General features: G+C 55.5%; 1 protein-coding gene across 5 annotated transcripts in view; it reads right to left on the bottom strand.

The window, feature by feature from the left end:
* The window catches only part of FCSK (fucose kinase), a 26,197-nt gene extending 4,191 nt beyond the window's left edge, over positions 1 to 22,006 (bottom strand). For 3 of the 5 annotated variants that reach the window (XM_058441197.1, XM_058441200.1, XM_058441199.1), the window contains exons 1-21: positions 21,920 to 22,006; positions 18,233 to 18,425; positions 12,568 to 12,671; positions 12,066 to 12,217; positions 10,763 to 10,813; positions 9,696 to 9,821; positions 8,990 to 9,062; positions 8,473 to 8,570; positions 8,002 to 8,082; positions 7,023 to 7,142; positions 6,669 to 6,840; positions 5,563 to 5,675; positions 4,928 to 5,029; positions 4,648 to 4,818; positions 3,395 to 3,459; positions 2,647 to 3,017; positions 1,661 to 1,871; positions 1,306 to 1,472; positions 989 to 1,210; positions 496 to 639; positions 222 to 341 (exon numbers count right to left, since the gene is read on the bottom strand). In XM_058441197.1, coding sequence (XP_058297180.1) covers positions 222 to 341; positions 496 to 639; positions 989 to 1,210; positions 1,306 to 1,472; positions 1,661 to 1,871; positions 2,647 to 3,017; positions 3,395 to 3,459; positions 4,648 to 4,818; positions 4,928 to 5,029; positions 5,563 to 5,675; positions 6,669 to 6,840; positions 7,023 to 7,142; positions 8,002 to 8,082; positions 8,473 to 8,570; positions 8,990 to 9,062; positions 9,696 to 9,821; positions 10,763 to 10,813; positions 12,066 to 12,217; positions 12,568 to 12,649 — 2,641 coding nt within the window. In that variant the 5' untranslated portion in view covers positions 12,650 to 12,671; positions 18,233 to 18,425; positions 21,920 to 22,006. The remainder of the gene's footprint in view (positions 1 to 221; positions 342 to 495; positions 640 to 988; positions 1,211 to 1,305; positions 1,473 to 1,660; positions 1,872 to 2,646; positions 3,018 to 3,394; positions 3,460 to 4,647; positions 4,819 to 4,927; positions 5,030 to 5,562; positions 5,676 to 6,668; positions 6,841 to 7,022; positions 7,143 to 8,001; positions 8,083 to 8,472; positions 8,571 to 8,989; positions 9,063 to 9,695; positions 9,822 to 10,762; positions 10,814 to 12,065; positions 12,218 to 12,567; positions 12,672 to 18,232; positions 18,426 to 21,919) is intronic. The other 2 variants (XM_058441198.1, XM_032157871.2) reach the window with 2 other exon arrangements.
* Between the last annotated feature and the right edge of the window lie 337 nt (positions 22,007 to 22,343).

Below are 22,343 nucleotides of genomic sequence, written 5' to 3' on the forward strand. Positions count from 1 at the left end.
GCACTCAGTAGATGCTCGTGAAACAGCTCGTTGGGAGGTACAACATTTCAAGTTGAAAACGACCAGAGAACGTCAAAGTGACTAGAAGGAAAGTATTTTCAACAGCACCACAGTCATGTGGCTGTTGGCCAATCACATGCAAATCCAGGGGAGCCCCACTCCCCCCGCAGGCCCTTATGAAGGTGTCAGTGACCTCCCCCAACTCCAGGGCAGTCACATACCAGTGGTGAGCACCTGCTCCAGGTGCAGTACTGCGTGGATCAGGGCTTCTGTGCCCACCACCCGGCCTGCGGCTCGCTGCAAGGCAGCCAGGGCAGTGCCTGCCAGGATGCTGCTGGTGCCTGCGGGGCGGAGAGGAGAGAGCACACATGAAACACCTCCACCCTGCCCAGGCCTGCCTGACTCCCTCTAAGGGCAGAGGCCAGGGAGGGGGATCACAGGCAAGGCTGGAGGGCTGTGACAGTCGGTGGGTAGCAGGAGGCAGGGCCCACTCACCCAGGCCAGAGCCGTGGGGCAGCTCAGACCAGGTGTGCAGCTCAAAGCCGCCCCCGAAGGTGCGGAGCAGCTGCTCACTCAGCTGGAGTTCCGAGTGGACATGCACGATCCCCGCGCAGATGAAGGCCGCCTTCAGCAGGGCCCCTGCAGAGGGACAGGCATGAGAAAGGAATTCGGTCTCGAAGGGCAGATGCAGACACCCACCCACCCCAGGCTTCCCAGCGCAGTGTGGGACTCATCCAGTGGGACAAAAGCCCAGCAGCAGTACTGGCCCCATCCCCAAGCCACAAAAGGGCCTCTGGGCTCCCAGACAGGGACACATGTGTCATCTTTGCAGGTTGACTCCCAGCCCCTTCCTTCCCTTCAGGCTCCTCAGCCAGACTGGCTGGCCCTCAGGCCAGACCCCACTGGCCTGCAGTCTCTAGCTTCTGCCCCCAGCCCCCAGCTGGCCATGTGTGCCAGCCCCACCTGCAGAGGTCCCAGGGTGCCTGACCTGGGGCATGAGGCTGGCAGTAGTCCCGCAGGTCAGCCAGGCACCGGCACACTATCTTCACAGTCATCTCGTCCTGCCGAGGCCCCACCGCCAGCCACAGCTCAGGCTCCGGGATGCGGCGTGCCCTGGCTCCGATGGGCCGGCGGCCGTCCACTCGCACAGCCAGGCCAAGCACGGCCCCGCCAAGCTCATAGGCAAGGGGTGGCGTGTCACTCCAGCCCCCTATGGCAGTGTGGCAAGACTCAAGCTGGTCACAGAAGCTGCCAGCCTGGCTCTGGGGCAGCTACCCTCAACCCCACCTGCCACAAGGGGCTCACCAGAGAAATCCACACGGGCCGGGCACTCAGCCACCACCCATTGCCCAGGTCCCGGCAGTTCCACCTGCTCCGTGGCAACGAAGTGCTGGGCTGACATCACAGCCTGGCGGATCAGGATCTGCCCAGCCCCCTCGTAGTGGCGGGCCGCTCGCACCAGCAAGGCTGGCCTACCAAGAGAAGGGGGAGGGATGGTGGCATGCAGCCCCAAGCTGGGGGCAGATTGCCTGGCTTTGGGGACCTGACTGTCCCGGGGTACCCAAGGGAGCCCCACCTCTCTCTGGGCATCCTCCATCAGGGTCCACTTCCCAGATAGCCAGGGGCTTATCCAAGGGATCTGACATCCATTAGTACACACCTGCTTAGCCACTTGTCCCTCTCCTGGGCAAGCGCCTCCACGCCCGCTGCCAGGTCTCCACACTCCAGGTATGAGAAGGGCCGCATCCACTCAGGGTTGGCAGCTGGCCCGCTCCGCAAGCCCCCACGGCCCTCTGCCATGCAGCCCAGGACATCTGCCACACAGGCCAGTGCCCGTGCCGCCACGCCAGGGTCTCCTGCCCCAGCTGCAACTGAGGGACAAGGAGTTGGGGGTGGCAGGGGAGGAGGCCTGTCTTCAAAATCCTCTCCCACGAGAGGCTACTCAACAGTCCCCAAACGCACCAGACCCCTCACACCTCCTGGCTTTTGCCCACAATGTATCTTTGACTGTAACTGCACTCCTACTCTCTGCCGGGCAGAGATCCTCTCATCTTGCCAGTCCCAGCCCATAGATGTCTCTTCACCCCCACCCAGGACACCCATAGTGGTGAAGACCTCAGGCTCTGGGCTCAAACCACCTGGGCTCAGGTCTCAGCCTCACCACCAGCTAGCCGTGTGGCTCTGCGTGAATGGATTCAATACCAATCACGTCCATGGTCCCTGGGAACTTCCATGAGGTGTGGCCTAGGAGGCTAAGGCTGTGAGCCCCCTGAAGTGTGCCTGGGACCTCACGCAGAGATGACCATGTTCCCTGGGGGCTCTGTCCCCTCACCATGCTCTGCACCCACATCCTGGCACCTGGTACAGAACACGCAGGGTTTGTCGATGTGCCTAGGACCTAGAGCTCAGCTGCCAGGCCTCAACCTCCGACCAAACCCCACCAACAAGGATGAACATGCCTCAACCTCCGACCAAACCCCACCAACAAGGATGAGGCCTTCCAGAATCCTAAAAGTAAACTCCAGCGTGCCCCTTCCCTGCTTGAGCACCTCATGGCCCCCTAGTCCCCTCAGGGGATGGTCCAGAGGACAGGGAGGGCAGGTGCCTCTGGCCTGACTCTGCAGCACTACCAGCCCGCACACTCACCCTGGTCCAGCGTGGCCAGCAGGGGCCCGGGGCAGCCCTCGCGGACAGCAGCCCGGATCAGTGGGCGCAGGCTGAGGTCCTGCCGGGCCTCCAGCACGTGCCGCGCCTTATGCAGGGCCTGGCGGAAGAACAGGTCCCGGCGAGAGGCCAGCGTGGCAGCCCGATCCAGGCACGGCTGCAGCTGCTCCCAGGACAGGCGCCAGGAGGCTCGCCAGGCTCGCAGGGCCTCACCCCCATCCTCCTGGTGGTCCAGCATCCACAGCAGGTCCTGGGGTCCCAGGTCCCTCGAGGGGTGGAGCACAGGAAAGAGGCGGGCGCTGGGAAGGCAGTACTCTGCGGGCGGCATGTCGGGGTCCCACAGGTCCCAGGCTCTGATGTGGGGAGAAGGCACATTCTCAGGAGGAAAGCAAAAGCTCCAGTCTCCTCCCCAAGCCCTGAGCCGCCTGTCAGTTCGTGGGGACAGGACAGACTCCTCCGAGGTAGCATAAGTGAGCAATTCAGTTCTGGGGCCAGGCTGCCTGGCATCCTTTCCCAGACCATTGAACAAGAATGCCAAAGTCAGCACAGCAAGAGACTGGGAGCTGCCTGGGGGAAAGTACTGGAGGGAATCCAGCTGCCCAAAACCACCCAGGCCCCTGGATGGTAGCAGGGTCCGTGCTACTCTGGGGCAGGGGAGGGACACACCTCGAAGAGCAGCAGTCACCCCAGCTGCCCAGGCCCACAGAGGCCCTAGGGGTGTCCACCTTACCGAACACCTGTCCTCTTGAAGAATTCATTCCAGGGCACGTTGAGATATGTGCCTGCCCCCTGTCTCTGGGGGAGAGGAGGAAGCAGTCAGGGCTGCAGGGGCCACAGGAAAGGGTTAGAGACACTAGGCCAGGCGGCCGGGAGCTGCTCAAGTGCTCACGAGGGCAGGAAGACAGACACAGCACATACTTGACCCAACCAGTCTGGAGTGCAGTGGCGCAATCAGCTCACTGCAGGTATGAACTCCTGGCCTCCCACCTCGGCCTCCCAGAGTGTTGAGATCACAGGCGTGAGCCACTACACCCAGCCATGGAGCAATTTCTGAAACTGCTTTCAGCCCTGCAGCCCCAACACTCCTGCCGAGGTGCCTGAAATCTGGAGCAGAACCCTGGGTTCCAGGCCTAGCCCACCACAACGGGCTGCAGCCCAAGGCAGGTTACCTCCGTCTCTGAACCTCAGTCTCTAGCCTGTCAAATGGGGATAAAAATCCCCACCCAGCCGGGCGCAGTGACTCACGCCTATAATCCTAGCACTTTGGGAGGCCGAGGTGGGAAGATCACGAGGTCAGGAGATTGAAATCATCCTGCCTAACATGGTGAAACCCCATCTCTACTAAAAAATACAAAAAAATGAGCCGGGCGTGGTGGCAGGCACCTGTAGTCCAGCTACTTGGGAGGCTGAGGCAGGAGAATGGTGTGAACCCGGGAGGCGGAGCTTGCAGTGAGCCGAGATTGCACCACTGCACTCCAGCCTGGGCGACAGAGCAAGACTCCGTCTCAAAAAAAAAAACCCCACCCAACCAGCCTGGCCAATATGGCAAAACCCCATCTCTACTAAGCTGGGCGTGGTGGTGCACGCTGGTAGTCCCAGCTATTCAGGACGCTGAGGCAGGAGAATCGCTTGAAGCCTGGGAGGCGGAGGTTGCAGTGAGCTGAGATTGGGCCACTGCGCTCCAGCCTAGGTGATAGAGCAAGACTCCATCTCCAAAAAAAAAAAAAAAACAAAATCCCCACCCAGCCCACTTGGCAGAGCAGAGGCAAGGAGGGAGGTAAAGGCCTGTGAGACTCTGCTGATCTCACAGCCTATCTTCACCCTACCTCCTCCCTCATCCTCTCCTCCCTACATCCTACCCTCCTCACAGCCTGTCCCATGGGCCAGTGCTCAGAGAACCCTGCAGTGGGGTGGGGGCCAGGACTCCTTGGGGCTCCTCAAAGCCTGAAGATGGGGGTGAGGGAATGCAGGGCGACTGCCTACCTCCCAGCTGTCGAGACGGCCAACGAGGGTGAAGACGTGGCCCGGGGAGCCGTGTAGCCGCGTATAGTGTCCCTGCAGGACAAGGTCATGCAGCTCCCGGCCATGCAGGGCCTCGGAGTGGGCTGTATCCAGGCCACTCACCAAGCAGCCAGCGCCTATGTGAATGGGGCCCTGGCGGGGGACAGGGCAGGCATCCTGGGTGGGCAGGCACCCAACACCCCCCAACACACACAGGATGCCAGCACCCTCCCTCAAATCTGCCCATGCACTCAGGCCTCACCCGCAGGTGGCAGTGCTGCAGGACGCTCCCAGGACCCAGCCGGACAGGGCCCTCCAGCAGGCAGCTGACCACAGAGCTCCCGGCCACCAGGAGCTGCTGCTCCTGTGCAGACAGGTAGGAGGAGCATGAGGGCCAGGGCTGCCCCAACTCTCCTCCCAAGCCAAGCATCTGGGGGCAAAGCGTCCAGGCCTACTACTCCCCTGCCCTGCAGCACCCTAGACTCCTCTCTGAACCTGCCTTGGCCCCAGCCTGAGGCCTATTTCCATCCCACCTGTCCAGCTATGCCCAACCTTGCCACCCTGGGGGCCACCTCTGAACCCTACCTGTCCCCTTCCTCAGCAGCATGGCACTGACCCAGGCCCCACTGTCACCCCAGGCAGACCCCGAAGAAAGGTCTCCTTTAGCTTCTCAATCAGGCAAGCTCGATGCAGAATCCTGAGTTGGCCACTTACTGGCTCTGTGGCCTTAGGCAAGTTACTTAGCCTCTCTGAGCCTCCAGCACTTCATGTGTAAACCAGGGGTAACACCTGCACTCAGGTTATCTGTTGCAAGTGCCGGCTATTTTCTTCCCGGGAATCCACATCCCACCTCACCCCAGGCACCCAGCAGGCACCGGACGGGCAGGGAGGTCTCACCTCCACCTGGGAGTGCACGATCTGGGCCCCAGGAGCCCCGGGGAGTGTGAGGCTGTGCAGGAACTCACTGGCTGAGGAGGTCATGTAGCTGTAGCTGCCGTTGGAGACATAGGCTGTAAAGACATAAGTACTGAACCCAACCCCATGCCTGCTGCGACTCAGGGGCCAGGCTGGCCTCCCAGCAGCAGAGACACATGGGGGCAGGTGTGGCAATGAGCCTGTTGGGGAAGCTGAGTCAGGAACCTGCCCAAAGCCACACAACACAGCTAGAAAGTAGACAGTTGGCTGGGAGCAGTGGCTCACGCCTGTAATCCCAGCACTTTGGGAGGCCGAGGCAGGCAGATCACGAGGTCAGGAGTTCGAGACCAGCCTGACCAACATGGTGAAATCCCATCTTTACTAAAAAGACAAAAATTAGCCAGGCATGGTGCCACACACCTGTAATCCCAGCTACTCAGGAGGCTGAGGCAGGAGAATTGCTCGAACCTGGGAGGCAGAGGTTGCAGTGAGCCAAGATTATGCCACTGCACTCCAGCCTGGGCAACAGAGCCATACTCTGTCTCAAAAAAAAAAGAAAGCAGACAGGTTAGGGCCGGGCATGGTGGCTCATGCCTGTAAGCCCAGCACTTTGGGAGGCCAAGGCAGGCAGGGCACCTGAGGCCAGGAGTTCAAGACCAGCCTGACCAATGTGGTGAAACCCCATCTCTACTAAAAATACAAAAATTAGCCGAGTGTGGTGATGCATGGCTATTATCCTAGGTACTCAGGATGCTGAGGCAGGAGAATCGCTTGAACCCAGGAGGCGGAGGTTGTAGTGAGCTGAGATCGCACCTCTAGCCGGGGTGACAGAGAGAGAGTCCATCTCAAAAAACAAAACAAAACAAAACAAAAAACAAAAGTGGACAGGCTGGGAGAGCTCAGGAATGAGACAAAAGGAAGACAGGAAGGGGAAGGAGGTAGCTCAGTGGGGAGCTCTGGCACAGGACAGGAGAACTGCCCAGTCCCTGTGCTGGGCTTCCTGGCCCAGCATGCAGTGAGAAGCTCCATTCTTGGGGTCCTCACTCCCATGGTCTCTCCATCCCAGGGAGCTGAGAGGCAGTACCCACCCATGGTAAGGGGCTGATCGCGAAGCTCCCTCCACAGCTGGGCCCGGGCGCTCTGCAGATAACCCGCTACATCCACATCACCTTGCCCCAACTCTGGGGGCCTCCCCACCAGGAAGTCCTCCCTGGTCACGTTCTCAGCCATGCAGTGCAGAATGTCAAAAAACAGAGACAGCTGGGGGAAGGGGAAGAAGCACAGCTATTGGCATGGCAGGGGTTCAGCCCCCAAGTTCTGAGGCTGAACCAGGGCAGTCCCGTCTGCGGAGACTCTGCCCCAGAGAGGGGAAGTGGCTGGCCTGAGGTCACACAGTGCCTCGCCCCCAGGCCAGGCCCCCCCAGCTGCCCTCCCCCAGTCACCTGGACAGGCTGGGCTCCAGAGTCCAAGCCTAGGTAGGTGCAGGCATCCAGGGGCGGGCTCACGTGGGTGGCTAGGAGGCGCTCGGCAGTCTCCACAGAGAAGAAGACAACCCCAGAGACCTGGAAGAGACCCCAGAAGGATCGGAGACGGAGGGCCCTGGACCAGGCCCTGGTACAAGTCAGGGAGGGCACATGCAGACGGGCCACATGAAGCTGTCACCTCCTGACCACTCCAGCACCCAGACTCCAGGCTTACTTGGGGCAGCTCCCACCAAGGCACCTTCTGGGACCCCCTCAACTGTCAGGCCTTCTCCCGAACCCAGTTCTCTACCCTCGCCATGGTCCACTCCCAGATTTCCATGCCTCTCCAATCCTTGCCCCTCATGCTGGAAGCATTCCCAGAGTCTGGCTCTAGGCCTCCTCCCAACCACACTCCCTAACTTGCTCACATTCTGGTTCTAGGCTTTCTTTTTTTGTTTGAGTTTTTGAGGTTTGTTTTGTTTTGTTTTGCAGTGGGCAGGGGGTTGATCCGGAGTCTCGCTCTGTCACCCTGGCTGGAGTGCAGTGGCACGATCTCTGCTCACCGCAACCTCCGCCTCCTGGGTTCAAGCAATTCTCGAGCCTCTACCCCTCAAGTAGTTGAGATTACAGGCATACACCACCATGCTCAGCTAATTGTTGTATTTAGTAGAGACAGGGTTTCACCATGTTACCCAGACTGGTCTCGAACTCCTGACCTCAACTGATCCACCTGCCTCAGCCTCCTAAAGCGCTGGGATTACAGGTGTGAGCCACCGTGCCCAACTGGTTCTAGGCTTTCTGGTTCAGGACACGACCCTGAATTCCAAGGCTACCCTGTCCTCAGATTCTAGCTCTAGCTTGTCCTGGAGGCTTCTAGAAGGAATCAAAGGAAGTCAAACCCTCCCTCCCTGTCCCATAAGGTCCCCAAAGCCCCGCAACCTGGGCCCAGCAGCCATACCAGTGGCACCCGCCCATCAGGCCTGACACACCGCTGAATCTCTGCCTCAGTGCCCTGGTAGTAAATGTCCAAAACGAGGCCCTATGTGCAGGGAGAAACAGAATCAGAGGAAGGAGCAGGAAGGGATCTGGAAGGAGGCCACAGCCACAGGTGGCAGCAAGGGCATTTTCCAAAGGAAAGCTGAGGACGCAAGGCTGGCTGTTGCTGGAGTTCTCAGGGGGCCTGAGATTTCTATTCCATGATGGCAGAGGGCAGGCTTTAAATGTCTTTGCAGCCCCGAGCCCGGGCACAGAGACCAGGCAGGCGGTCGGTGTGAAATGTATTTTTGGCGAGAGTAAGGGAGCACCGGTACCGTTGCCACGGAGGAAACTCCTTGGATTCAGGAACATGCCAGGAAATCCAGGATGAGAGGCTGCCCACTGACAGGGGGGAGGCTGCCCCAGCCGGCTCCACTGCCCCCAGGGGCACTACCTGGGGGTCAGTGAGGTAGACGCCATGATTCCGAGCGTAGGCCGGGCTCCCTGGGAGGGCGATCACTCTGGCTCCCTGGAAGCTGTCCCAGCTGATCCCTGTGGGGTGGGGCAGTCAGGAGGTTCCCAGGGGCCTTGACCCAAGGCAGGGATTTCCCTGCCAGGAGGAAGCAAGAGCCCAGGGCTGCGGCACCCGGGCAACTCTAAAAGGGAAATACGGTTTCCAAGCCGAATGGACATTCCTGTGGGAGAATGACAACCCTCCTCTCCCAAACTTCTTCCACAGAGCCCTGTGGGGCGGAAGGGGCAGGGCTGCTTCTGTCCATCCTACAGACAGACAGACTGAGGCACAGCAGGAGAAGCCCTGCCTCTATCGGGCTTCATTCTCCACACCCTCCAGCTTCCTGTCTAACAGGGCAGCGGGGCAGGCCCAGAGGCAGGGTGGGCAAGAAGGGCAGAACTGGCTTCTTGCTGTGGCTGTGATGAGGGAAGGCGGTCCCAGGTAGTCTCAGGCTCACCGGGATTTGCAGGAACAGACAGCAGCATGTCGGTGCTGCAGACCCACACGCCTGGTGGGGAGCCCGGGCCCAGCTGCGGGGGGAAGGAGATAGAACACAGCTGGTGCCTGGCCCAGCCCTTCACCTGCCCCCTCCTTGCCCAAGGATACTGTGCTGTTGAAGTAACAAGGGCCTCCAAGACCTGGTCTGCCCCCACCCTCTGTCTGACCTGGGTTTACAACTTCTCCCATGTAACCAAGACTAACTTATTTGTTGTTATTGCGACAGGGTCTCACTCTGTCACCCAGGCTGGAGTGCAGTAGTGCGATCGTAGCTCACTGCAGCCTCAAACTCCTGGGCTCAAGCGATCTTCCTGCCTCAGCCTCTTGAGGAGCTGGGACTACAAGTGCATGCCATCATGCCCAAGTAATTTTTTAAAATTTTTTTTGTAGAGATGGGGTCTTGCTGTGTTGCCCAGGCTGGTCATGAACTCTTGGCCTCAAGTGATCCTCCCACCTTGGCCTCTCAAAGTGCTGAAATTATAGGCATGAGCCACCGCCCCCAGACACAACTAACTTCTTGAAGCTCTTAACTAACACTAGGCACCCTCAGAACCATTCCTCCTGGGGCCCCTCAGCTGAGCCAGCATAGATCATACCTGGGGGAACAGTGGGAGGGAAGTGGCTCTATCTGGGACGAGGCACCACGGGCCACCACCCAGCCTCACCCGATAGGTCATGATGTCCAGCAGGCAGTCCAGGTTGCAGACCAAGGCTTCCACGGGGGCCTCGGGGTTCTCCACAGGGAGGCAGGTGAAGGCCCTGCCACAGTCATCAAAGGGGAAGTCTCGACCCTGGGAGTGGGGGGACTGGTGAGGAAGCCCCGGTGCACAGAGCCCAAGGCCACCTCAACAGCTGTGCAGGCAGAAAGCCATCCAGTGGAGGGCTGATGAAAAATGTTCTCTTGATATTTTCTCCTACAATATATTTTTATATTATGCATTGCATTGCATTGCACTGCACTTTTTTAGACGAAGTCTTGCTCTGTTGCCCAGGCTGGAGTGCAGTGGCGTGATCTTGGCTCATGCAACCTCCGCTTCCCGGGTTCAAGCAATTCTCCTGCCTCAGCCTCCCAAGTAGCTGGGACTACAGGCATGCACCACCATGCCTGGCTAATTTTTTGTATTTTTAGTAGAGACAGGGTTTCACCATGCTGGCCAGGCTGATCTCAAACTCCTGACTTCGCGATCTGCCCGCCTCAGGCTCTCAAAGCACTGGGATTACAGATGTGAGCCACTGTGCCCAGCCTATTTTTTTATTTTTTGAGACAGGGTCACCCAGGCTGGAGCGCAGTGGTGTAATCATAACTCACTGCAGCCTCAACCTCCCAGGCTCAAGCAATCCTCCCACCTCAGCCTCCTGAGTAGCTGGGACTACAGGTGTGCACCACCATGGCAGCTAATTTTTGTATTTCTTATAGAGATGGGGTTTCACCATGTCGCCCAGGCTGGTCTCGATCTCCTGGACTCAAGGAATCCTCCTGCCTTGGCCTCCCAAAGTTCTGAGATGTACAGGCGTGAGCCACCGTGCCCAGCCCTAGATGGACCTTTTAATCTAATATTCTGCTGGGAAAATATGTGGTATATATTTAGCCAATTCCCAATTTTTGGACATTTAGAATCTTTCAGATTTCATCTTGCACACACACTGTGGCAGAACACCCCTGAAGTCCTGCTCAACTCCACGAACTGGGATTCCGGCCTTCTGCTTGGCCCCTGCCCCAAAGTTCATTTACCATGTGCAGAATGAGGATCCAGGCTGAGTGCAGGACATCGGATGTGACCACCTGCAGGAGTGGGAAAGCCCTGTGAACAGAGGCCTCAGGCAGACGCCCTGGAGGATGGCACCCTCGAATCCAGAGACAGACCCCAACACAAATCCACTCAGGTACCCAAGGGACAAAAGGCAAGGTCAAACCAATGGCCACAGGCAGACAAGGGGCAGCCGTGGTCCCTCCTGAATAAGGGAGCCCAGGGCCCTCCACCTGGGCCACCTTCTTGCTGGCTGGTTTGTTGCTGTTGTTGTTGTTTTGAGACAGGGTCTCACTCTGTCACCAAGTCTGGAGTGCAGTGGTATGATCCCAGCTCACTGCAGCCTCAGTCTCTTGGGTTCAAGTGAGCCTCCCACCTCAGCCTCTTAACTAGCTGGGACTACAGCTGTGCACCGCCACGCCTGGCTACCTCTTAAATTTTTTTTTTTTTTTTTGAGATGCAGTCTCGCTCTGTTGCCCAGGCTGGAGTGCAGTGGCATGATCTCGTCTCACTGCAACCTCCGCCTCCCGGGTTCAAGCGATTCTCCTGCCTCAGCCTCCTGAGTAGCTGGGATTACAGGCGTGTGCAACCAGGCCCAGCTAATTTTTGTATTTTTAGTAGAGATGGGGTTTCACCACATTGGTCAGGCTGGTCTCCAACTCCTGACCTCAGGTGATTCGTCCACCTCGGCCTCTGCTGTCTGTTTTGAAGGCGAGGTTATAGGCAACAACAACTGGGGGCTGTCTGGGTGACTTAGGGGAGTCAGCGCCACGGCAACTACAGTGGTCCCCTCCCCTGCTGGTGCCATGTCCCTCTGCAGAGCATGTCCAAGCCTGTGCCCACCCTCACTCTGCACGCAAAGGTGCGATGCAGACAAGGTGACCAGGTGAAGTGGCTGGTTGCATGGGAGACACAGGACCAGTGGGGATGCTGACTCACATGCCCTGCCCAAAGCAGGCAGCCGCATCTCAGTTCTAGTGAACAGTTAGTTGCCATGGGGGGATGACAGCCCAGGCTAGCAAGACCTTTGACTGTTTCAAGAGAAGCCAGAAAGCCTCACTTTGAGATATTGGCTCCAACTCTCTAAAAACACTGCAAAAGCTGGCCCTGCCTTCTGCCCTCACCTGGACAGCAAGGCAGCGATGAGTCCGACCAATTTACAGAAACAAAAACTGAGCCCCATGCTGAATTGGCCAGGGCGATGGAGCCAGAGGAGCTGGAGATCTCGGAAATGACCTGGTTCCAGCAGGGACACGGACCAGGGAAGTGGCCCTGGTGAGCACTCACAGTGAAGCCTGCCCGGGCACTCAGGTGTTCAGCAGCCACCAGCAGGGCGTTGAGGGTGGCTCCTCCACTGCCCACATGCTTCTCTGGGTCCTCCACGGCCAGTAACAGCGTCCCAGCAGGGATCTGCTCCCTCTTCTGCCGCACTTCCAGTTCTAGGGTCAGAAGAGACACTGGGACCTGCCCCCCAGCTCTCTGCCCTGGCCCAAAGCACCTAAGCCAGCCTACTGATCATCAGTGTTTGATCTTCCTTGACTTAACTTTCCATGTAGGAGGCCATCAGATCTTCACCCAACTTAGTGAGAGAAGTCCTATTACTCCCATCTTACAGATGAGAAAACTGAGGCACAAGGAATGACATGCCACGTATGCTGTCACATGGCTAGGGAGAAGTGCAACCTGGGTTTGAACCGAGGTCGGCCTGGCACCTGGGGTTGGAGGGACATAGCCAGGAAGGGGAGGGAGGTTCTCCATTAGGGGCAAGGTGGGAAGGGGAGTCCCCTACCTCTCTGAAAGACCTGGACACTGTCCTTGTACTGGCAGGTCAGGATGATGACTGTCCAATCAACTCCCTTCGGCTGCTCCATTCTGGCCAAGCGGAGGGGCTTCCTGAGACAGCAATATGGGTAGATGTGACTATTTTTTAAACCGTCATAACTAAAATTAATTATTTTTATATACAATTCTATGATTTTAACATGTGTATAGATTCGTGTTGGTATCACCACTATCTACACTCAAAAAAACTTCCTCATGCAACCGCTCCTCCCCGCCTAAGCCCTGACAACCACTGATTTGCTCTCTAAAGCTATAGTTTCATCAACTTAAAAAATGTTGGCCGGGTGCAGAGGCTCACACCTGCAATCCTAGCACTTTGGGAGGCTGAGGTGGGGGGATCACCTGAGGTCGGGAGTTGGAGACCAGCCTGGCCAACATGGTGAAACCCTGTCTCTACTAAAAATACAAAAATCAGCCGGGTGTGGTGGGGCATGCCTGTAATCCCAGCTACTCGGGAGGCTGAAGCAGGAGAATCGCTTGAACCCGGAGGCGGAGGCTGCAGTGGGCCAAGGTCGCGCCACTGCACTCCAACCTGGGCGACAGAGGGAGACTCCGTCTCAAAAAAAATAAATAAATAAAAGAAAAAGTGTCAAACAGGCCAGGTACGGTAGCTCACATCTGTAATTCTAGCACTTTGGGAGGCCGAGGTGGACAGATCACCTGAGGTCAGGAGTTCGAGACCAGCCTGGCCAACATGGCAAAACCTCTTCTCTACTAAAAATACAAAAATTTGCCAGGCGTGGTGGCGTGTGCCTGTAGTTCCAGCTACTCAGGAAGCTAAGGTGGGAGGACTGCTTGAGCCTGGAAGATTATGGCTGCAGTGGGCTATGACTGTACCACTGCACTCCAGCCTGGGTCACAGAATAAGACCCTATCTCTAATTAATTAACTAAAATAAAATAAAGGCCAGGACAGGTGTAGTGGCTCGCGTCTATAATCCCAGCACTTTGGAAGACCAAGGCGGGAGGACTGCTTGAGCCCAGGAGGTTAAGGCTGCAGTGAGCCATGATCACTCCACTGCACTCCAGCCTGGTTGACAGAGCAAGACCCTCAAAAAAAAAAGTCAAGTAAAATGGAATATGGAATATAATCTTTTGAGATTAGCTTCTTTCATCCAACGTGATGCCTCTGAGATATATCCAAGTCATTGTGCATATCTGTGGCCCAAGCCTTTTTTCGGAGGAGCAGTGTTCCCTCGCATGGATGGGCTGCATCTGTTTCTCCATTTACCCACTGAAGAGCATCTGGGCCGTCTCCAGTTTTTGGCAGATGTGAATAGCCCTGCTATGAACCTCCGGAGACAGGTTCGTGTGAACAGAAGATTTCATCTCCCTCGGTGGACACCAAGGCGGACGGCTGGGTCACATGGTCAGCGTGCTGACATTCCAAAACATGGATGGGTGAGATTTCCCCAGGGACTGTGCCCAGGAAGGAGGAACGGAGGGCAGCAGCATGGGGTAAGAGTTGGGGCCACCCAAAGCAAGGGGGAAAGGAAGGCGAGAGCAAATGCCTAACCCCACCCCCCAGGCTCCTCAAGCTGATGGGGGTTCCCTGGAGAGGGGGCAGCTGTGGGGAGTGCACATGCACTCAGAGCTGCAGGAGCAGGCACTCAGAGAGCTCCCTTCCCAGGGGTCTCAGCCAGCCCAGCGGGGGCTGCAACCCTACCTGCCCGCCATCTTCCTCCAGGACACTCTCAGCAAGCAGGGGGAAAGCAAGGCCAAAGATTTGGCTTCACCCCCAGCCCTGTCTCCCCCAACCTGCCAGCACTCCTGCCAGATGGAAAACCAATCTGACTCCTGAGGCCCTGGCCTCCCCGAGACCAACGAGTCCCCAGGAGTACCCGCACATTCACCTCTGGCAGGGCTCCCACTGCTGTCCCACAAAGGAGCACCCCCACTTCCCCTCTCCACCCCTCAAAGCTCAGCATGGGAAAAGACCATGCAAGTAAGCTGCTCACCACTGGCTGAGCTACGCCCTGAGCACACATCTGGTGGTCAACCCACACCCCAGCCAAAGTGACAGGAAACCTGAAGCTCAGCCACAGGCTATTCCAGTGCCAGGCTCTGCTGCCACCAGAAGAGAAGAGGCTGACAGGACACCACCACTCAGCAACACCCACGCCTTCAGCAAAAGCCTCTGTCAGAAATTGCTCCATTCCCTACTCAGCCCAGAAGGGAAATCCAGAGGGGAAATTCCAGCTAGAGATCCCAGCCAGGCACTTGAGGGTGAAGGCTTCTCCCAGGACGCCCATCAAGCCCTCCCTCCAACTTTGCCACCAATTCACTGTATGGCCGTAGGGCACCTCTAACCCTCAGGTCAGCTGCAGCTGGGAGTGTAACTAACAGACGCCCCCAGCTGCTACGATCTGAATCTCCCACCTTGTTTACATGGAGGCCACACTTCGAACCAACCTTCTCACAACCAATGACTGAGCACAGCTGGGACACTGAAACAGACCAATTCCTGTGAGATTCCAGACTCCTCTGGCAGGCAGCTTAGAACTGCACTGCCACCTGGGCACGGTGGCTCACATCTGTAATCCCAGCACTTTGGGAGGCCGAGGCAGGCAGATCACGAGGTCAGGAGTTCGAGACCAGCCTGGCCAATATGGTGAAACCCTGTCTCTACTAAAAATACAAAAATTAGCCAGGTGTGGTGGCACGTGCCTATAGTCCCAGCTACTCGGGAGGCTGAGTCAGAATAATCACTTGAACCCGGGAGGCAGAGGTTGCAGTGAGCCAAGATCACACCACTGCACTCCAGCCTGGGCGACAGAGCGAGATTCTGTCTCAAAAAAAAAAAAGGCCGGCCGGGCGCGGTGGCTCAAGCCTGTAATCCCAGCACTTTGGGAGGCCGAGGCGGGTGGATCACAAGGTCAGGAGATCGAGACCATCCTGGCTAACACGGTGAAACCCCGTCTCTACTAAAAATACAAAAAATTAGCCGGGCGTGTTGGCGGGCGCCTGTAGTCCCAGCTACTCGGGAGGCTGAGGCAGGAGAATGGCGTGAACCCGGGAGGCGGAGCTTGCAGTGAGCCGAGATCGCGCCACTGCACTCCAGCCTGGGGACAGAGAAAGACTCCGTCTCAAAAAAAAAAAAAAAAAAAAAAGGCCAGGCATGGTGGCTCACACCTGTAATCCCAGCACTTTGGGAGGCCGAGGAGGGCGGATCACGAGGTCAGGAGACCGAGACCATCCTGGCTAATGCAGTGAAACCCCGTCTCTACTAAAAATACAAAAAATTAGCCGGGCGTGGTGGCGGGTGCCTGTAGTCCCAGCTACTCGGGAGGCTGAGGCAGGAGAATGGCATGAACCCAGGAGGCGGAGCTTGCAGTGAGCAGAGATCACGCCACTGCACTCCCCTCCAGCCTGGGTGACAAAGCGAGACACCATCTCAAAAAAAAAAAAAAAAAAAAAAAAAGGAGGCTAGAACTGGTGGCTCACGCCTGTAATCCGAGCACTTTGGGAGACGGGGGGGGCGGATTGCCTGAGGTCAGGAGTTTGAGACCAGCCTGGCCAACATGGTGAAACCCCATCTCTACTAAAAATACAAAAATTAGCCAGGTGTGGTGGTGGGCGCCTGTAATTCCAGCTACTTGGGAGGCTGAGACAGGAGAATCACTTCAACCTGGGACACAGAGGTTGCAGTGAGCCGAGACCATACCATTGCACTGCAGCCTGGGCAAGAAGAGCAAAAATCTATCTTGAAAAAAAAAACAAGATGAAGAAACTGCTGGGTGTGATGGCTCATGCCTCTATAATTCCAGCATTTTGGGAGGCCATGTCAGGAGGATCACTTGAGCCCAAGAGTTAGAAACCAGCCTAGGCAACATACAGAGACCTCGACTCTAAAAAAAAAAAAAAAAAAAAAGACAGAGAAATGAGGCACAGAGAGATGAAGTAACTTGCCAAAGCTAGTAAGTGGCAGAGTCAAGTTTGAAACTAAACTTTTTTTCCCAGAGTATCTATTTTATTACCTTTTTTTCTTTTTGAGATGGAGTCTTACTGTATCCCCCAGGCTGGAGTGCAGTGGTACAATCTCAGCTCACTGTAATCTCCACCTCCTGGGTTCAAGCAATTCTCCTGCCTCAGCCTCCCGAGTAGCTAGGATTACAGGCATGTGCCACCACGCCTGACGAATTTTTGTATTTTTAATAAAGACGAGGTTTCACCTTGTTGGCCAGGCTGGTCTCAAACTTTTAACCTCAGGTGATCCACCTGCCTCGGCTTCCCAAAGTGCTGGGAATGAGCCACCATGCCCGGCCTCTTTTTTTATTGCCTTTTTTACTTTTTTTTTTTTTAAAGACAGGGTCTCAATCTGTCACCCAGACTGGAGTGTAGTGGTGCAATCATAGCTCACTGCAGCCTCGACCTCCCAGGCCCAAGCAATCCTGCTACCTCAGCCTCCTGTATAGCTGGGACCATAGGCACACGCCACCACGCCTAGCTAAGGTTTTCATTGTTTGTTTTCTTTTTAAGTGATTGGGTCTTGCCATGTTGCCCAAGCTGGTCTCAAACTCCCAGACTCAAGCAATCTTCCTGCCTCAGTCTTTTTTTTAAATTAATTAATTTTTAAATTCATGCTCCCCAGGGTCCACTTGCTTAACAGGGTCCACTTGCTTAACCACTACAATAAACCTACTTTGTAGAGCTGACGTACAAAAGGAGTAAATATATGTAAAGCGCTCAGTATGTATTATCTATTATAATTATGACAAAGCCTAAACAAATACAAGGGAGGGATGATTTTAATAATAATAGCCACTAGGAGGCCAGGCACAGTGGCTTATGCCTGTAATCCCAGCACTTTGGGAGGCCAAGGCAGGGAGATCACCTGAGGTCAGGAGTTCGAGACCAGCCTGGCCAACATGGTAAACCCCGTCTCTACTAAAAATACAAAAATTAGCCAGGCGTGGTGGCAGGCACCTGTAATCCCAGTTACTCAGGAGGCTGAGACAGGAGCATCGTTTGAACCCAGGAGGCGGAGGTTGCAGTGAGCCAAGATGACACCACTGCACTCCAGCCTGGGCGACAGAGCGAGATTCCGTCTCAAAAAAAATAAAATTAAAATTAATAGGCTGGGCACGGTGGCTCACGCCTGTAATCTCAGCACTTTGGGAGGCCGAGGCAGGTGGATCACCTGAGGTCAGGAGTTTGAGACCAGCCTGGCCAACATGGTGAAACTCCATCTCTACCAAAAATTCAAAAATTAGCCGGGCATGGTGGCGAGTGCCTGTAGTCCCACCTACTCAGGAGGCTGAGGCAGGATAATCGCTTGAACCTGGGAAGCGGTGGTTACAATGAGCCGAGATCGTTCTACTGCACTCCAGCCTGGGTGACAGAGTGAGACTGAAAGGGTGAACCGGGGGTTCATCATCAAACTGCACCTTGGGAGGCCGAGGCTGGCGAACAAAGGTCACAAAAAAAAAAAAAGAAAGAAAGAAAATAAAAATAATAGCCACTAGGACTGAGCACTCTGGACCACAGTTAAGGTGCTGTGATTTTTTTTTTATCCTGACAACACCCTTAGACCCTGCAAGATAAATATTATTATCTTCTATTATCTCCACTTCACAGAGGCCAGGAGACGCTGTAGTCAAAGTTGCAACATACCTGGGTCTTTTGGATCCTTATTCAGATGATAGTGATAATGATATCTGGTACCAAGCAAAGGCACTGAAAGACAGCAAGAGGCCAGGCGCAGTGGCTCACACCTGTAATTCCAGCACTTTGGGAGGCCAAGGCAGGCGGATGGCTTGGGAACAGGAGTTTGAGACCAGCCTGAGCAACATGGCAAACCTCATCTCTACCAAAAAAACAAAAAACAAAAAAACACACATACAAAAATTAGCCGGGCATAGTGAATGTGCCTATAGTCCCAGCTACTCAGGAGGCTGAGGCGGGAGCATTGCTTCAGCCCTGGGGGCAGAGGTTGCAGAAAACTGGCACCACTGCATTCCACCCTGGGTAACAAAGCCAGACCTGTCTGAGGAAACAGAAAAAAAAAAGAAAGAAAGAAATCCTTGAAATGGCCAGATGTGGTGGCTCACATCCGGAATCCCAGCACTTTGGGGGGCCAAAGTGGGCAGATCACTTGAGGTCAGGAGGCACTTTGGGGGGCCAAAGTGGGCAGATCACTTGAGATCAGGAGTTCAAGGCCAGCCTGGCCAACATGGCAAAACCCCATCTCTGTTAAAAGTACAAAAATTAGCTGGGTGTAGTGATGTGCGCTTGTAGTCCCAGCTACTCAGGAGGCTGAGGCAGGAGAATCACTTGAACCCAGGAGGAGGAGGCTGCAGTGAGCCAAGATCACGCCACTGCACTCTAGCCTAGGCAACAGAGCGACTCTGTCTCAAGAAAAAAAAGAAAGAAATGCCCCAAAGAGAGTCCAATGGCCCAGGCCGGGCGCGGTGGCTCACGCTTGTAATCCCAGCACTTTGGGAGGCCGAGGCGGGCGGATCACGAGGTCAGGAGATCGAGACCAGGGTGAAACCCCGTCTCTACTAAAAATACAAAAAATTAGCCGGGCGTGGTGGCGGGCGCCTGTAGTCCCAGCTACTCGGAGAGGCTGAGGCAGGAGAATGGCGTGAACCCGGGAGGCGGAGCTTGCAGTGAGCCGAGACTGCGCCACTGCACTCCAGCCTGGGCGACCGAGCAAGACTCCGTCTCAAAAAAAAAAAAAAAAAAAAAAGAGAGAGTCCAATGGCCCAGAAGGTCTGAGCCCAGTCTTCATCTCAGCATAGTGATAGAGAGACACGGGCAGGTGACAGGTCATGGCCACAGTGGCGAGAGTATCCCTTTCTAATGACAGGGGCAGAGGAACAGTCCTGGGTTGCGTATCAGTCCCAAAAGGCTCTGTCCCCATCTCTATCGCTTCCTGCTTCCTGCAGGATCCTGAGCAAGTTACTTAATCTATTTCTTTTTTTTTTTTAGATGGAGTCTCGCTCTGTCACCCAGGCTGGAGTGCAGTGGTGCGATCTTGGCTCACTGCAACCTCCACCTCCCAGGTTCAAGCGATTCTCCTGCCTCAGCCTCCCGAGTAACTGGGACTACAGGCGCGCACCACCATGCCTGGATAATTTTTTGTATTTTTAGTAGAGACGGGGTTTCACCATGCTGGCCAGGCTGGTCTCAAACTCCTGACCTTAGGATCCGCCCGCCTCGGCCTCCCAAAGTGCTGGGATTACAGGCGTGAGCCACCGCGCCCAGCAGTTACTTAACCTCTCTAAGCCTCAGTTTCCTAATCTGAAATTTAAGGCCAGAGACATCAACCTCCCAGGACTGTTTTCAGCATGAAATACAATGCAAAGTATGTGGCACACACCAGTGGCTCAATGAATGATAATGTTTCCAGCCAGGCAAGGAAGCAGGAGAGTTTAACCTGTCCCTGAAGGAGGAAGGACTGGAAGCTCTCAAACATTCTCGTGTTAAAGATTGTCCTGAGGAAGAAAAAAATCAAGGAAGGCCTCAGTAATCAAGCAAGGCTGAGGGACATCCCGAGAAATTAACACAAAAGGTAAAATGATACAGGTAGCTAATACATATGGAGTGCTTTTTCAGGCACTATGGCAAAGGCACATCAGTGTCACTTCATATGACCCACCCAACAGTCCTAAGAATTGGCTCTTATCTCACTGAAGCTCTAGACAAGAAAACTGTAGTTTAAAAAGCAGAAACATAGCTATTAGGTTGGTGCAAAAGTAATTTTGGCTTTTGCCATTCCTTTAATTGCACAGGCAGGCTAGGCTTTTGTTTTGTTTTTTGAGAAACAGGGTCCAGCTCTGTCAGCAGAGGGTGGAATGCAGTGATGTGATCACAGCTCACTGCAGCCTCAAACTCCCGGGCTCCAGCGATCCTCCCATCCCAGCCTCCCAAGTAGCTGGGACGATGCATGAGTCCTGCTAGTTTTTTATTTTTTGTTGAGATGGGGTCTCGCTTTGTTGCCCAGGCTGACCTACAACTCCCGGACTCAAGTAATCCTCCCGCCTTGGCCTTCCTAAGTGTTGGGATTACAGGTGTAAGCCACCATGCCTGGCTTTTTTTTTTTTTTTTTTGAGACAGAGTCTCCCTCTGTCGCCAGGCTGGAGTTCAATGGCGCGATCTCGGCTCACTGCAATCTCTGCCTCTCCGGTTAAAGTGATTCTCCTGCCTCAGCCTCCCAAGTAGCTGGGATTACAGACGTGCACCACCATGCCCAGCTAATTTTTGTATTATTAGTAGAGACGGGGTTTGCCATGTTGGCCAAGCTGGTCTCAAACTTCTGACCATAGGTGATTTACTTGCTTCCGCCTCCCATAGTGCTGGGATTACAGGTGTGAGCCACCTAGCCCGGCCTTTTTTTTTTTTTTAATTAATAGTTTGCTGGAGTTATACAATCTCAAGACGTCCTGAGGAAGTGTGCCCTAAGGCCCTAAGGTTCGTGGTTTTTTGTTGTTGGTGGTGTTTTTTTTTTTTTTTTTTTTTTTGAGACGTAGTCTCGCTGTGTCGCCCAGGGTGGAGTGCAGCGGCGTGATCTCGGCTCACTGCAACCTCCATCTCCTGAGTTCAAGCGATTCCCTCGCCTCAGCCTCCCAAGTACCTGGGATTACAGGCATGAGCCTTGGCGCCCGGCCTCTACCCACTTTCAATAGAGCCTCATCTGCTGAGATCAAGTTGAAGTATTTTTTAGTGTCCTCAGCCCCACGCTGTCCAAGACTGGGATAGTGCTGGGGAGCCAGAGATAGAATAAAGTACTAATAACTCTTCATATGAACCTTTTGAAGACAGGTGGGTCAGGGACTGCACATTTTAGAACTTTAAAGAGGAAAAAAAGGCTCACGGAGGACTCTGATTTGCTGCCTTCTGAATAACAGACCGAAAGAAGTTACTTGGGAGTAAAATCGTGTTGTAAATTACCCAACATCATATCATTGAGATTCGTGCATAATACTGAGCCCTGGCCGGGTAAAATGAGACAGGAGAAGCGGCCTCAAAGTAAAATCTGAGCAGCGCCGGCATCCCCGGCCCCACCTGCCTCAGGGTGAGGATCCTCTGAGGCCCGCATCCCTCCCGGTCCCAGCTGCCAGCAGGTCCCGCCGCACCAAGGGATCGAGAGGCTCCCCTTGGAAGACCCAGGCCAAGGGGATGCGGGAGCGCAGAAACCCCTGTGGGCTCCCGGGGCACCGCAGAGCTCCCGGGGGACTCTTCCCTGTCAGGATCCGGGCGGCCCGCGGGTCAACTCGGTGCTCCCAGTCAGGGAGGGTGCACCGCAAAGCTGCGGGGGCGCAAGGGCGCTGTGGGGACCCTCGAGGACTGACGTACCTGCAGTCGCCCGGCGCTCGGCGGAGCGGGCTCTTTAACGCGGGGCTGCGCGAGCCTCGCGGTGCAGGCTGGGAAGTGTAGTTTCACCTCCGCACCCCCCACGGCCGAGCCCCCGCCCGGCAGAAAACATGCTCGGAGCCACCGCATAGGCCAGCGTGGGTGGCCGGGGCAGCGCTTTCCTGAAGGGCAGCGGGGCTGCGATCCAGAAGGGAGATGGGAAGGGGGCCGCTCCAGGACCTACAAAACTACAACTCCCAGAGGACGGATGCGCCTTAAAGACACAGGCCCATTTTCTGGGACTCCGGGATTTAGGTTAATATGTTGCTTTTTTGTTTGTTTGTTTTCTGGTTTGGGTTTTTTTTTTTTTTTTAACCCCTTCTGGACGGCACCAGGAGCTTCCGCTTTCCTCTGGAGAAAAATCCAC

The sequence above is a fragment of the Hylobates moloch genome, unplaced genomic scaffold (assembly GCF_009828535.3).
Source record: "Hylobates moloch isolate HMO894 unplaced genomic scaffold, HMol_V3 SCAFFOLD_6, whole genome shotgun sequence".
NCBI classification, from domain to species: Eukaryota; Metazoa; Chordata; class Mammalia; order Primates; family Hylobatidae; genus Hylobates; species Hylobates moloch.